Source organism: Nycticebus coucang, chromosome 21 (genome assembly GCF_027406575.1).
Source record: "Nycticebus coucang isolate mNycCou1 chromosome 21, mNycCou1.pri, whole genome shotgun sequence".
NCBI classification, from domain to species: domain Eukaryota; kingdom Metazoa; phylum Chordata; class Mammalia; order Primates; family Lorisidae; genus Nycticebus; species Nycticebus coucang.
Genome location: NC_069800.1, coordinates 35,955,161 through 35,971,287, shown reverse-complemented (window position 1 = coordinate 35,971,287; position 16,127 = coordinate 35,955,161). Strand labels below are relative to the sequence as shown.

Here is a 16,127-nt window from a genome sequence, read left to right as displayed (position 1 = left end):
ACCTGAAATAAGATTAGGTCATTATGAGGGTATGGTAGTTACTGTATTAAAACACACACACACACACACACACACACACACACTGCTGCCATCACAATCCCCCTGTGATCCAGACATGAAGAAGGAGGGAAATGATGGAAGATGCCATGTGATTCGACTGTGTGTAATAAACATGTAAGAAGGCATTTCTTGCCTGTCTGAGATCTAATATAATGGAATTGTGAATACTCATCAGAACATTTTTTTTTCAGCTACAGAAATCTTGGTGCCATACAATTTTAAGAACTTGGCAATGGAGCTCCATTTGGGACTTTAAGTTTCTTCATTTGACTTCTGATTATTGAAGCATTACTTGAACTAGAGGCTCCTGAAGGAAATGTTCAGGGGAGGTTTTATTGGCAATTTAAGGTTTCAAACAGGAAGACAACAAATTCAAAGTGTGACCAGATGGAACTCAGACCTCTCTTTGTCCAGGCTTACCAGAAGTAATACGTCTTCTCTGGATAGCATGAATGAATCAATGTGCAGCTTTATTAGATGGCATTTTGGATAAAAATGATAATGCTGCCTTTTCTGTCTCTCAGGCTATTCCCATGGAAACCTCCAGAGCCAACAAAGCTAACCAATCATTTAGCCAAAGCTTGCCTTGGCTCCTAGACTTCTATTTCTTTAAGGAAAACTGTTTTCGTATATTTGGCTATGAGAGCAAGGGCTCTTGAACATATCCTAGATTATGGAACACTATTTCCCTTCTCACAATGTTTCTCTTAAAAAAGTAAAAGCTTGTTAAATTCTTTGTCTGGAGTCAGTCCTCTAAACATCTCCCAGATTTTCAAATGGTATCTTTAATCCTGTTCTAACATACTAGGTTTGGGATCTTCTCTTAGAATGTAGCTTGTCACATTAAAGAGGATGGTTTTACCCTACTTGTTCTCATAAGAAATATTAGTGTTTGGAACCCAGTGGTAGACATGTTTAATGAACAAAGGCTTGGGAAACAGAACTTTGGAAAATTTTAGGAAAAAAAATTTTTTTGAGACAGTCTCACTTTGTCGCCCTTGGTGGAGTGCTGTGGTGTCATCGCTCACAGCGGCCTCCAACTCTTGGGCTCAGGTGATCCTCTTGCCTCAGCCTCCCAAGTGGCTGGGACTATAGGTACCCTCCATAACACTCAACTGTTTTTAGAAACAGGGTATCACTCTTGCTCAGACTGATCTCCAACTCCTTACCTCAGACAGTCCACCTGCCTTGGCCTCCCAGAGTGCTAGGATTACATGCATGAGCCACCAGCACCCAGCTGGAAATGTTTTTAAAAACTGAGTTTGGGCTCAGCACCCATAGCACAGTGGTTACAGTGCCAGCCTCATACATCAAAGCTGGTGGGTTCAAACCCAGCCCAGGCCTGCTAAACAACAATGGTAACAGAAACAAAAAAAATGGCCAGGCGTTGTGACTGGCGACTGTGGTCCCATCTACTTGGGAGGCTGGGGCAGAAGAGGGTCGCTTGGGCCCAGGAGTTTGGGGTTGTGTGACACCACAGCGCTCTACTGAGGGGCAACATAGACTCTGTCTCAAAAAAAAAAAGAAAAACTGTGAGTTTGCACAAATAATACACAATAATTAAATATAGGCTACTCCATTGTAACCTGGATAAATTACTTTAGAAACATAAATAATTTGGTGGCAGAGTAACTGGTTTACTTTCAGTGTTGCAGATGATGGTGTCATTGATGAGGAATTAAAGTAGGTCAAAATTTAACTTGAGTTGATATTTTGTAAAGCTGGTTTTCAAAAAGAAGAAAACTATACTTACTAATATTTTCTGTATCTAATCAAATACTCTTTGTATATAGTTAACAATCTCATGTTATCTTTTTGTAAAATCCTTAATCTTTTTAACTTAAACCACAGCCTAAAAGTCTTGAACATTAACTATAGTGTAATTATCTTTTCGTCTCACGGGATTTTATAGTTAGTAAAAAATACCTTTATCCAACAAAATGTAAAAAAAAAAATTACAAAAATAAACAAGTGGGACTTAATTAAACTGAAAAGCTTTTGTACAGCTAAGGAGACAACAACCAAAGCAAAAAGACAACCTACACAATGGGAAAGGATATGTGCATACTTTGAATTAGACAAAAACTTGATAACTAGGATCTATAGAGAACTCAAATTAATCCACATGAAAAAAGCCAACAATCCCATATATCAATGGGCAAGAGACATGAATAGAACCTTCTCTAAAGAAGACAGACGAATGGCTAACAAACATATGAAAAAATGTTCATCATCCCTATATATTAGAGAAATGCAAATCAAAACCACCCTGAGATACCATCTAACCCCAGCGAGAATGGCCCACATCACAAAATCTCAAAACTGCAGATGCTGGCGTGGGTGTGGAGAGAAGGGAACACTTTTCACTGCTGGTGGGACTGAAAACTAACACAACCTTTTTGAAAGGAAGTGTGGAGAAATCTCAAAGAACTCAAGCTACACCTCCCATTTGATCCTGCAATCCCATTACTGGGCATCTACCCAGACGGAAAAAAATCCTTTTATCATAAGGACATTTGCACTAGACTGTTTATTGCAGCTCAATTTACAATCACCAAAATGTGGAAACAGCCTAAATGCCCACCAACCCAGGAATGGATTAACAAGCTGTGCTATATGTACTCCATGGAATACTATTCAACCATTAAAAAAATGGAGACTTTACAGCATTTTTATTAACCTGGATGGAAGTAGAACACATTATTCTTAGTGAAGCATCACAAGAATGGAGAAGCATGAATCCTATGTATTCAATTTTGATATAATGACAATTAAGGATGCAGTGGGGGATGGGGAAAGGGAAGAGCAGAGAGAGAAGGAAGGAGGGAGGGGTAGGGAGAGGAAGAGCAGAGAGAGGGAAGGAGGGAGGGGGTGAGTCCTTGGTGTGTGCCACACCTTTGGGGGGCAAGACACGATTGTAAGAGGGACTTTACCTAACAAATGCAATCAGTAACCTGGTTACTTGTACCCTCAATGAATCTCCAACAATAAAACAACAACAACAAAATGTTCATGAATGGTTCACACTACATACTTCTAAATCAACGTTGTGTGTAGAGGACTTATGGGAGTGGCTACATGACCACACATTTTAATGGCTTTACTACACTCCATTGTTTGAATAAACCCATTTATCCATTCCTCTGCAGGGGAATTTTCCACTTTTTTTGCTATTGCAAGTTCCCTCCAACAAACACTTCAAATATGTCCCCTTTACAATTTTGAGAGTTTCTCTAAGGTAGACATGTAGAAGAATAATTATGATCATAGGTATGTGTTTCTTCAATCTTTTTAGACACTGTAGAATTGCTTTCCAAATTGACTGTATTTCTTTTTGGCTCCTTTTTTTTTATAAATTCTAACTCTCTGGTGAAATTCTCCATCTTTCTATTTTCTTAAACATAGTAATCATAGTTATTTTCTACATCCTTATCTGATGTTCCAATATCTGAACCACCCGTAGGTATATTTTTGTCACTTTTTTCCTCTTGATTATCATTCAGTCCTACACTAAGCATGGCATATAATTTTTACTAGGTTCTAAACATGGGGATAAGAAAATTATAGAGGCTGTGGATAATATTACCTTTCCTCAAAAGGGATAGGTTCCTTTTTTTTTTTTCTGAAAGGCAAATAGAATACCAGCAAATTGCTTAATCCTATCAGAAAAGACTAGACTGCAGCAGAAATGTTCAGGCCAGAGTTCATTGAAAGGGAGAGTGAACTGCCTGGGCAGTACAAAGAACATCTGCACCGAGGGCAGTTAGAGACCCCTTTTATATGGGGCCATAGAGAGTGGGCAAATTCCACATCTTGGAGGAGGGGAAGTTAGGGTCCTTTAGCACAAACTTTAAGAGTGGGTCTAACCAGATCCTTTGTGTCTTTGTCTTAGGAGGAGAGAAGGAGGAGGAGAAAGGGTTCATGTATGGCTGTGTTAGGCCCCTCAACACTATTAAGAGTTGGTGTTTCAACTATTCATTATTACACAAGAAACCAGCCCAAAATGGAAAAAAAAAAACACAATAATTTATTCTAATAATGATTCTGAAATTTAGGTAGGGCTCGGCAGGCATGGTTCTCTTCTCCTCTACTCAATGCCAGCTGGGTCAGCTGAACCTTGGACAAGAGGACCCACTTTAAAGATGATCACTCACTTGACTGGCCAGCTGGTACTAACTATCAGCTGCAACTTAGCCAGGGCTATGGACTAGAGGCCTCAGTCCTCCTCCCCACAAGCTTCTTGGGCTTTCTCACGGCATGATGCCTGGGTTCCAAGAGCAAGCATCAAGAGAACACGGTGATTATGCGTGGTATCTTCATAACCTAGCTTCAGAAGCTAGAGTCCATTACTTCTGTCACACTCCACTGAGGCAATCACAAAGGCCTACCCAGGTTCAAGAGAAAGCAATATAGACTCACCTCTTGGTGAAGGAATGGCAATATTCTGGAGGCACACATTAGACTGGATCCATATTATTATGGCCATCTTTAGAAAATACAATTTGCCATTGTTAGTTTTGGGCTTCCCAGGGCTGGTTTATTTCAGTTTTGCCCCAGTGTCAAGGTCAATGACCTTACTCCTAGGATGAGACTGTTACCATTCCCCAGGGTCTTTCTGTGGTCCCAGTGACAAACCTACAGTGTTTACCAACTCCTTTCATCTCGGCAGGGCTTGAAACCCATATTCTCTTTTCCCAGTTTTGCAGTCTTTTCTCATCTCTTTCTCCAGCACTGCTGCTACCACTGCCGAAATCTCTGCTATGTTCCTCAACCTCCCTGGTGACATTTTCTTCTGGGTTTCCTGAACCAATTGAAGATTTGATCAATGATTTGAGAGGAAATTTGTATGCATATTTTTGGCTTATTTATCTGTATTTCACTCTTCTCTGGGATTTTGACCACCAGTACCAAAGATTTTGGCAGTCATGAACTCTGACCTTTTGTTTCCTCAACATTGTAAAATTCCACTTTCTAAGATTCCACTTTCTGTTTGGACTCCACTCCCAGATCACAAATTAGAAAACAGCCTCAGGGAGAAAGGCTAGAGGAATGTCAAGCTCTCTCTCCTCACATGCTAACTTGCCCCTCAAGCAGCCCCTCAAGTAGCCCCTTCTGTCTGCCTGCCCTGGTTACTTTCTCATGTGTTAAAGTCCAGCTTTAAATTTGCCCAGATTCTACAGTTGTTTTCTTCTGGAGAACTGATCCAATACCAGTTCCACAGTCAAGGCCAGAAATAGAAGTCTTTCCTTTCTTTATTTGATTCTCTATATAAACATTAGAGTCATATTGCCCTAGCCCCCAAACAAGAATAATCTATGATCATTTTCGTTAGGATTCAGAAAGAATTGGCATATTTATCTTATTGAGTGTTCCCAACCAAGAATACTATCTTCCTTATCATTTCGTTGTTTATGTCCCTCAGTAATATTTTAAAATCTTCATCAATTTCCTGCTCATTTCTTGTTAAATTTATTCCTACATAGTTTGTCTTTTTATAATTAAATGAGGATGATTCTTTCATCATATCTTCTAACTAATTTTTGTTTCTGAATATGAATGTTATTTATTTCCCATATTTAGTATTCAGTCCACTTTATGTGTGTGTTGTTTACAATAGTTTTTCAAACAAAGCTTTTCAATTTTTTAAAAATGAATCATTTTCTCATTTGTAAACACAGGTAATGATGTTTATCCGATGATGTTTATCCAATTCTTATACCTCTTTTTTCCTTTTCTATAAGATGAATTAGTACCTTCCAGGGGGGCAAACATTAATATTAGTGATAAAAGATACTTTTGGTTTTTTCCTATATTTACTGTGGGGTACTTATAATATTTTCAGTTAAGCACAGTGCTGCTTTTGGGGGGAGGGGATTGAGATAAGTATATTCATGAGATAAGAAAGCAAACATCCAGGGAATATAAGTCACTATAACATTAGTATAATAAATCAATTAATTAAGAAAGGTATTCTTCAAAAGTAAGAAAAATAAATGTGACCTTAAAAGGTGGTGGTGAATTTAGAGCTACCACTAGCATCTATAGTACCTTGTATGAATCAGAAAATGGTGCTCATTCCTTGGTAAGCCCATGCAGGCACATTGAAAAACAGAACATGGCTAGATTTCAACCACCAGTGACCCCTTTAGCCAGATGCCTTCATGCAGTGAATAGCCTATGCAGTGGCCATCTATGTCAGAATCCTTTTCCTTTGATGTACACCAGGGGTCAGCAAACTATAGAACACAAGCTAAATTCAGCCCACACTTGTTTTTTGTAAATAATGTTTTATTGGAATACATCCATGCTCATTCATTTATTTTTTATCTCTGTTGTTTTGCACAAAAAACAGCTTAATAGTAGTTGTGAGAAGGACTATATTGTCTATAAAAACTAAAACATTTACTTCCTGTCACTCTGCAAAAAAGGTTTTGCTGACCGCTAACATCAGGTATTACTTCCAAAAAATGATTTGAAGTTGTTATTTAAAGTACCTATTTGGTAAGACTTTAAAATAATGACAAATAGTAAGTCTAGAAAATACTTAAGAAGGAGATTAGGATTCTAGAAGACAATAAATCTTGAATTTTAACCCTGAGCACATAGCTGGAGCATATCTACTCTGTCAATCTCTGCCTTTTATTTGGAGTGTTTAATCCACTTACATTTAATGTAATTGCTAATAAGGTAACATTTACATCTGCTGTTTTCTATATGTCTTATGTATTTTTTGTTACTTTATTCCTCATGACTGCTTTCTTTTGTGTTAAATAGATATTTTCAAAGTATCTTTGTAGTTCCCTTACTATTTTACGGTGTTTTGTTTTATTTATTAATGATTTCCCTAGAGATTTCAATTAACATAACAAATTACTTCAGATTAACACCAACATAATTACAATAGTATACAAAACCTCATTCCTATACAACTTTATTCCCTCTCTACTCCTTTCTGCTGTTATCGCTATACAAATTACATCTTTATTCATTGTTTGCCAGCTAAATCAGATAGAAGAAAAAAAGAGCTACAAGACAGCACTGACACTATCTTTTATCTTAATCTATGCAGTTACCTTTACCAGTGCTGTTTATTTCTTCATGTAGATTCAAGTTACCTATACTGTCCTTTCATTTAAACCTGAAGGACTCCGTTCAGTATTTTTTGTAGAACAGGTCTGCTAATGATGAATTCTCTTAGTTTTTGTTTATCTAGAACTGAGTTAATTTCTCCTTCCTTCTTGATAGCTTTGCTGGATGTAGAATTATCAGATGACAGATTCTTTCAGTCCTTCGGCTATGTCATTCCACTACCACCTGGCCTCCCTGATTTATGATGAATAATTGACTATCAATATTCCTGAGGATTCCTTGTCTATAATGTGTCATTTCTTTCTTGCTGCTTTCCAGATTTTCTTTTTGACTGTGGCTTTCTTTTCAGTTTGCGATAATGTAAGTGTAAATCTATTTGAGTTTATCCTATTCAGAGTATATAGAGCTTTTTAACATTTTTCATCAGATTTGAGTAGTTTGAGGCTATTATTTCTTCAAATATTCTTTCTGACCCCTTCTGTCTCTCCTCTTCCCTCCTGGAATTCCCATTAGGCATATCTTGGTACATTTCATGTTGTCCCACATGTTAGTTGTTATTTTATCTCATTCTTTTTTAATTTCTGTTGCTTAGACTGGATAATTTCAATTGATCTATTTTAAGTTCATTAATTCTTTCTTCCATCAACTCAAATATACTGTTAAGCACCTTAGGGAAAAAAATTTTTGTTGTTTTTTGTACTTTTCAACTCCAGAATTTCTATTGGGTTATTTTATAATTTTTTTTCTCTTTTGATATTCTTTATTTGGTGAGACAACCTGTTCACACTTTCTTTCAGCTCTTTGTCTTTGATGTCATTAAAGTAAGAAAGTCTTTGTCCAGTTAAGTACAGCATAACAGTTTTCTTAGGAATGGTTTCTATTGACTACTTTCTCCCCTGTGTACAGGCCATACTGTCTTTATTCTTTGCATATCTTATTAGTTTTGTTGAAAACTGAATATTTAAAATAATGTTAGACGGCAACTATGAAAATCAGATTCTTCTCCCCTCCCAGGGTTTGTTGTCATTGCAGTTTGTGGTTATGATTGTGGTTGTTTGTTTGTTTAGTGAGTTTTCTGAACTAATTATGTAAACTGTGTATTCTTTTTTTTTTTTTTTTTTTTTGTAGAGACAGAGTCTCACTTTATGGCCCTCGGTAGAGTGCCGTGGCCTCACCCAGCTCACAGCAACCTCCAACTCCTGGGCTTAAGCGATTCTCTTGCCTCAGCCTCCCGAGCAGCTGGGACTACAGGCGCCCACCACAATGCCCGGCTATTTTTTGGTTGCAGTTTGGCCGGAGCTGGGTTTGAACCCACCACCCTCCGTATATGGGGCCGGCGCCTTACTGACTGAGCCACAGGTGCCGCCCGTAAACTGTGTATTCTTTGTTGTATGTTGCCACCGAAGTCTGTGCTCAGTTAGCTTAGGGGTTAGCTTAGAACTAGTCAGAGATTTGCTTATATGCCTGGAACCAGTAAGTCTCCCAGTATTTCCCAAGGGGCTTTGTGTATGTATTGGGTCATCCTTTCAGTACTCAACCAGGCAGTTTACAACTCTACTTTAGCCTTTACTCCTCACTTATTTAAAGACTCATGGTTAACTAGAGATTAGAGCTTAGTGCCATCTTGAGTCTTTCTTGGACTTGTGCACAGTCCTGGGCTTGCACATCATACACATATCTGCTAGATTCCCAGGAATATTTTGAAGCTTTGTAAAGATGCTATTCAACATCTCATTCTCCAGTTCTCTTTATGAGCTTTTTGTTTTGCCTATTGTTTGCCCCAACTGTTCTCAACAACTCACATGGCTATAATGTTCAACAATTGCCTCTGATTGCTTTTGACAAACAATCTCAAAGAAAAAGCCATTCACACCTGTAGAGCTTTGAACCAGCTCAAATACAGGCAGCCTAGTGAGGCAGCCTGGTTATGTCTTCCATGGAAACAAAGGATAAATCAAACAGTAATGATTTTCTGGAAATAAGAGTTTGAAGGTGCTCCAACTCCATTCTACCTCCTCCAGTGACTGCCAGGCTACAAGTTTTCATCAGGATTGGGACTGCTGATTTTCAAACCTACTACTGAGCTGGACAGGGGAGGGGGGAGTTAGACAACGCAAATGCTATAAATTTTATTGTTCTTCCTGAGATTCAACTTTTTTCCTTGAAAAGACACTTCCTAGATTTGCTGCAAACCTTTAGTTAATGTTCAGAGTTCTGAAAAAGTTTTTTTAAAGAGATAGCATCTTCCTGTGCCACCTAAGATAGAGCGCAGTGGTGCAATCAGAGCTCAGTGCAGCCTCAAACCCCTGAGCTCAGGTGATCCTCCTGTCTCAGCCTTCGAAATAGCAAGGACTTCAAGTGCATGCCACTCCACCTGGCAAAAAAAAATTTCTTTTAAGAGACAGGCTTTTGCTGTGTTTTCTATTCTGGTCTCAAATTCCTAGACACAGGCTATGCCCCTGCCTTGGTCTGTCAAAGTACTGGGATTATAGGTGTGAGCCACCACGCCTGACCCTAATTCTACCAATTTTTGCTGACATTCTCACTGCTTTTATGGAAGAGAGAATTTTCAGAGGTCTTACTCTTACTTTGCTGACATCTAGATTGAATTTTAGCCTTGCATGTGCTCTAAAGATTTAATTAAAAGTCTTTCTTTTTGAGCATCATCTTTTTGTTCAGACAAAAACAGACAAACAGCTATGTCTGTTTGTCTCTGCCTATCTATGGATTGAAATCCCCAAAGAGTACTTCAAGAAATAGCCTCTGCTGCTCCACATCAGGGCTCCCTTAACCTCTAGGATAGTCTGATGGAGCCAGCCTCCCCCAAGCCTGTGGTCAGCTTCTTGGCTGCTGCTCCAAGGCTACCAGCCTGTAAGGAACTGGGCTCTGTGCTGGGATGGCGCCTCTCCTTCAGCAACCTTCCAGTAGCTTTCTGGAGGTGAATACAGATTCACAGGTTTCCAGGGCTCTATAGCAGCGGTTCTCCTGTCACAACCCACAGGAACTGTATTAAAGGGCCATGGCATTAGGAAGGTTGAGAACTATGCCTCTATAGGGAGCCAGAGTAGGTAAATCCTTTTATTTGTTCATCATTCTTATAATACACATTTTTGAAAATCTGCTCTGTGCCCTCAATCCTGCCACTGCCAGCAGCAAACACCTGCATGCCATTTTAGATCCTTGATTTCAAATACTCTCTGCTGCTAGTCCTGGCATGAAAAGGACAACATAATAAGAGACAACTTGGACTGTCCTGTGACCTCCTGAGGAAATTCTGGAACCCAGACACCAAACCTACCCCTACAGGCAATAAGAGAAATGATAAATTTGGAAAACAATCTCAGGAGGAACATGGCCACCAGTGAGCATTTTATCTGTCCTTGCTGGGCATGTGGGTGTGCTCTTGACAAGCCACCTCTCTGACCTCAGTTCTTCCCTAAAAATGGGTTAATTAGGAGAGATGGCAAAGTCTGGCCCTGAGTAAGGGCCTCACAAAACAGAAATTCATCCCCCGCTTCTCTCCTCCCCTGAGGCACAGTCCTCTGAGTCCTGGTGACAGGAGGCTTACATGACAACCTCAGACCAGCACTGTGCCCCAAGCACCATGTGGTTCCTCTTCCCTGGCTGGAGAGAGCTCATAGGCTCTACTGATGCAGCTATAGGAAGCTTGACCCTGAGGGGAAAGACTCAAAAGACCCAAGTTGGAACAGCTTGGGCCTAAAATTCATGGAGAAAAGTTACTAAGGATGAACCTAAAAAGCTCACAGAAAACAGAGAAAGCACCTAATCCAGATGACACTCTGGCTTTTGTGTCTCCTCTCCTCCCAGGTGGTGTAGTCCAGTCTAGCTCCACATCTTAGGTCACACAAGAGAGAAGCCCAAGCTGCAGCCTCAAAGGACATCCAGTCACCCAATGACCCAATTAGGGCTGGACTTTGAAAACCATAAGGCCAGGATTGAGCATGATAGAGCACCCTAGGCAGGGGACCTCCAGAGTAGGTCACTTAGTACCTCTACCTCTCCTCTCTCGAGACTTAAAGAGTGTGGAAAGAGCTGGGGCTTCAAATGTGGATTCCAAAAAGTACCAATCTTGGGATGACCTTGGGTACATTATTTAACCTCTCTGAATCCCAGGATACTGGCTTGTAAACATGGATGTCTACCATGGGGTTTTCATCAAAACCAATGAGATATTGGTGGGTTGAGGGTATAGATGAGCACAGATCCTGGCATGGAGCAGGTGCCCAGGAAATATGACCAGCTTCTTCTGCAGACAAGTAACCCTGCCACTCCCCCTCCTCCTGAGATTTCCCAAAAGAGGGATAACTCCTTTAGCCATCGTTTACTGAGCACTGAGAGATGTGGAGGTCGTGTCTACACCCAGTACAATAGAGAGGAAGGAAGGCTGTCCAGAACCTTCTCAATGTTAAGAGAACTTAAGATGATAGGACACCCCCTGCCACACACAAAACCTTGGTTCCTGGTCAGGAACCCTGCCTGGATTCCCAGGAAAGGTGTTATGTCATTTGCCAACATCACAGGACCACAGGAAGCGTGCGTTTCTCTTGCAGCCTGGCCATTTACTACCTCAACTCGGTTTCCAAAAGCCTTTCCCGTGCTAATGCCCTGCTGAGGAAGAAAATCCAAGTGGTGAGTCTATCAGAAGTGTCATCCTGGAGGGTGAGAAGATGTGTTTTTGTTTTTTTGCTAATTCTCTCTGTGAGTACAGTTGTATTTTTAAAAGGCTTTCTTCTAAACCAGATACCCAAATATCTGTAATGTACAAAATGGCCTTGCAAGCCACATTTATATGATGAGGTTGCATTTGTGTTATGAGGATATTTGGGGATACTTAACCATAATGACTTAAATGTTAAGAGCTTGCTGAAGAACAGGAGAAATTCAATGGGTTCGACCAGTGTTCATACATAATAAATCCAGCACTCACAATAGTTCCTACAGATTAAAACTAATAGTAAGAATAGAAAAAGAAATATTGTTGTTAAGATGACCTATTGCTTGCCAGGTGCCGTGGCTCATGCCTGTGATCCTAGCTACTCTGGGAGACTGAGACACTTGAGCCCAAGAGTTTGTGGTTGCTGTGTGCTATGATGCCACAGCACTCTACCCAGTGTGATACAGTGAGACTCTATCTCAAAAAAAAAAAAAGTAATAACCTATTGCTTGTGCCCCTTAGCCTAAGAGGTCTCCTGAGTCCTCTTCACATATGGGAAATCTCTCTCCACATCCAGCTGGCCCTGACTTCTGACTGCTTTCTCCTGAAAAACACACACATCCTAAAGGCCAGACCTAAACCTTCCCTAAGCCCTGTCCTTGCTTCTCTGTCCCTCTCCTGGGGCTAAGCTCATCTGTCTTGCTGCTGCTTCCCACACATACTTCCTTCTGTTAACCTCACTGGGCTCCTGCCCAGGCACGGAAAACCATGGAAACAGAGGGTGGGGGGACTACTGTCCTACTGTTCCTTCAACCACTGCAAATCTGAGTCTCAGGCTGGCCTCTCCGACCAGATGTAAGGACCAGAAACAGGCAGTTGAATGGGAGTTACTAAGATCTGCAAACACAGCCCCACTCTCTCTCATCACTCTGAACTTTAAACTCCCCTTCCCCTGGCCTGGACCAGCAGTTCATTTTTCCCTGCAGCTCCGGGAAGTTGAGAAGACCCATAAATCTGTCAAAGGCAAAGACACAACCAACCATGAGGCAGACGCACCTAAAACCAGCTCCAAAAATACCACCCAGCTCCAACTCACCAATGAAGGTAAATTCTTTTATCATGATGATTGTCTCTTACAAGGCCACGTGGGAAGGAGCTGAAGAGTATACCCTGTGAAATCAGCCTCGTCTGGGATTGAAATCAGAATTCTGAGGTTGGACAAGTTACTACAGGGATAAATCGCAGCACCTGCTTCATAGGATGGTGAAGATGAGAGGGCATCACACATGTAAAGTGCCTAACAGAACTCCTAGACAGAGAATAAGCCATGGCATGCTGGGAGGTACAGTCAGGAGCCACTTAATGACATTTTGGTCAACCATGAGCTATCTATGCAATGATGGTCCCATAATTTAAAATGAAGCTACTAAAAAAGAGCTATTGCCAAGTGATGATATAGCTGTCATAAAACCATAGTGCAACACATTACTCACATGCCTGGGGTGAAGCTTTGTAAACAAACCTACTGTGTTGCCAGTCATATAAAAGTCCAGCACATGGCCAGGCATGGTGGCTCACCCCTGTAATCCTATCACTCTGGGAGGCCAAGGTGGGTGGATTGCCTGAGGTCAGAAGTTGGAGCCCAGCCTGAGCAAGAGCGAAAACACATCTCTAAAAATAGTCAAGCGTTGTGGTAAATGCCTGTAGTCTCTGCTATTCAGGAAGCTAAAGCAAGAAGATCACTTGAGCCCAAAAGTTTGAGGTTGCTGTGAGCTATGACGCCATGGCAATTTAGCCTAGGGTAACAGAGTGAGACTGTGTCTCAAAAAGAAAGGGGGGGGAGAGAGGGAGGGAGGGAGGGAAGGAAGGAAGGAAGGAAGGAAGGAAGGAAGGAAGGAAGGAAGGAAGGAAGGAAGGAAGGAAGGAAGGAAGGAAGGAAGGAAGGAGGGAAGGGGGAAGCGGGGAAGAGGGAAAGGAAGGAAGTGTCCTACAGCTCCAAAGAGGAGGGGTTGCAGACAGCCTCCAACTTGGAATGAGGAAACCTCAAGTTGAAAGAGACCATCCTGTACTGAAACCATTTTCCAAGGACTGTCTCTGTTCTAAAATTAAACAGTGTTAATACATAGTAATTTTGGACTTAGGTGCAAGAATTGAACAAGATCCAGAAGAAATGACTGATAGTTTAGGAGTTCAATTTTTTTATGTGCTCCAATTTCTTAATAACTGCATTATTTATTTATTCTTATTTTTAAGTATCAGCTAAATGATACTAGTTGCTATACCAAACAGGCCCAAAATGGCTAGTGGCTCTAACACAACAAAAGTTTACCTCTCACTCAACACAGCCCCTTCCCTTCCACCATGATGGGAGGACCCTGACTCCTCCATCCAGGCTCTGCCTGCATCAAGCTGGTACATAGCAAAGAGCCCAGGTGTGCACTCGGAAGTGGAGGGCGCCAAAGGCCACACTCACCTGCAAAGGAGACCTCCAGTTCTCCCAGCGAGACAGTGCTGCCTGCCTCCCGGCACCTCCCTGTATCCCAGCCCCCTGGAGTCAGTCCTAGTTCTGGCTACTCCTGGTCACAGACTTGTCCTTCTGGGAAGAATGTGCAGAGACCTCACCACTGATGCTGGGACTCATGGAAGCCCCGGCCTGGGATCCATTTCTGGGTCCCAAAAGAAGAGGAACTGGGTTTGGTAAAGAGCAGTCAGTCGTTGTCCCTAACTTGGAAGTTAGGGGAAGAGGAGGAAACAAGTTAAGTGAAGGAACTGGAAAGTGGATCTGATCACAAAGTTCACACAGCCCCTTCCCTTCCACCATACATTCAATCCTGGCAGGCTGCTGTTCTCATTGTCCCAATTTTGTCCTCTAGAATAAACCCAGAATCAGAGGGTCTAGTTCTCCAGGCCACAGACCATGCTCCTCCAACAGATCTGTTTATGCAAAAGTCAGGCCACAGGCACCTCCAGCACTCTTAGGGCAGTCTGATAGCTCCCCCATCCTCAAATAGCACTAAAAGTTACACATGCAGCAGGGTTCCTCCAGAGAGCTCCAATGCAACCTGTGCAGAATCCCCCACATCTCATTCTTGTTTTGTTTCCCAGAGACCGCACCTCACCCTGCCAGTCAAAAGCACACCCTGGACAAGAAGGCACAGGGCCCTGGGACCTCCAGTTCTTCCAGCGAGACAGTGCTGCCTGCCTCCCGGCACCTCCCTGTATCCCAGCTCCCTGGAGTCAGTCCTAGTTCTGGCTACTCCCGGTCACAGAATCGTCTTTCTGGGAAGAATGTGCAGAGACCTCACCACTGATGCTGGGACTCATGGGCGCCCCAGCCTGGGAGCTGATCCTTGTGCCCACAGTTTCACACATACCCAAACTGGTGTTCTCTCTTCCTCTCTCTTCTCCCATACATACAGACTGGCCCCTCTCCTTTAATGTGGGGACTTTGGTCAGGCACAGTGGCTCACATCTGTAATCCTAGCACTCAAGAGGCCAAGGCAGGAGGATTGCCTGAGCTCAAGAATTCAAGCCCAACCTAAGCAAGAGCAAGACCCCATCTAAAAATAGAAAAATAGAAAAAATAGCTGGGCATTGTGGTGGCCCCTGTAGTCCCAGCTACTCAGGAGGCTGAGGCAAGGGGATCACCTGAACCCAAGAGTTTGAGGTTGCTGTGAGCTAGAATCCCACAACATTCTACCCAGGGCAACAGAGTGAGACTCTATCTCAAAAAAAATAAATAAATACGGGCAAGACACAATTGTAAGAGGGACTTTACCTAACAAATGCAATCAGTGTAACGTGATTTCTTGTACCCTCAATGAATCCCCAGCAATAAAAAAATTTTTTTAAATAAATAAATACAAAATAATAATAGTAATATGAGGCTTTGATTGCTTGGCTTCAGGCCCTTGTCAGCTACCAAAGGAGGAGGTCAATGGCTTATCCTGCCCTTTAGGGGAGCTGAAAAGCCTTCCCTGCACTGACTGCCCTGCCCGACATCTTGGTTCAGGCAACTCTGAACCCCACACTCACAGTGGATCCCCTAGGCTCCAGCCTTTGGGAGGAGAAGACAGGGTTGTGACCACCCTCATAGACTATTTCTATGGCGTACATACTGGGACACAGGTTTCTGCCAGCTCGCCTAGTGATCTGCATTTCCAAAATCACCTTTATGCAAAGGAGGTGAGGTGGTTTAAGTCAAAGATCCAAGAAGTGAATGAAAATAAAGGTAAATAAACCAAAGTCCAGGAATAGTAGGTGGGAAGACTGGTGATACCCCAGCCCCAAGCATGAAGGAAGT

At 41.9% G+C, this 16,127-nt stretch overlaps 1 protein-coding gene across 1 annotated transcript in view; it reads left to right on the top strand.

The window, feature by feature from the left end:
• TMC2 (transmembrane channel like 2) overlaps positions 1-15,135 on the top strand; it is a 112,011-nt gene extending 96,876 nt beyond the window's left edge. Inside the window, exons 17-19 of the mRNA XM_053573739.1 lie at positions 11,721-11,799; positions 12,811-12,928; positions 14,930-15,135. Of these exons, the coding sequence (XP_053429714.1) occupies positions 11,721-11,799; positions 12,811-12,928; positions 14,930-15,135 (403 nt within the window). The remainder of the gene's footprint in view (positions 1-11,720; positions 11,800-12,810; positions 12,929-14,929) is intronic.
• Positions 15,136-16,127: the final 992 nt, after the last annotated feature.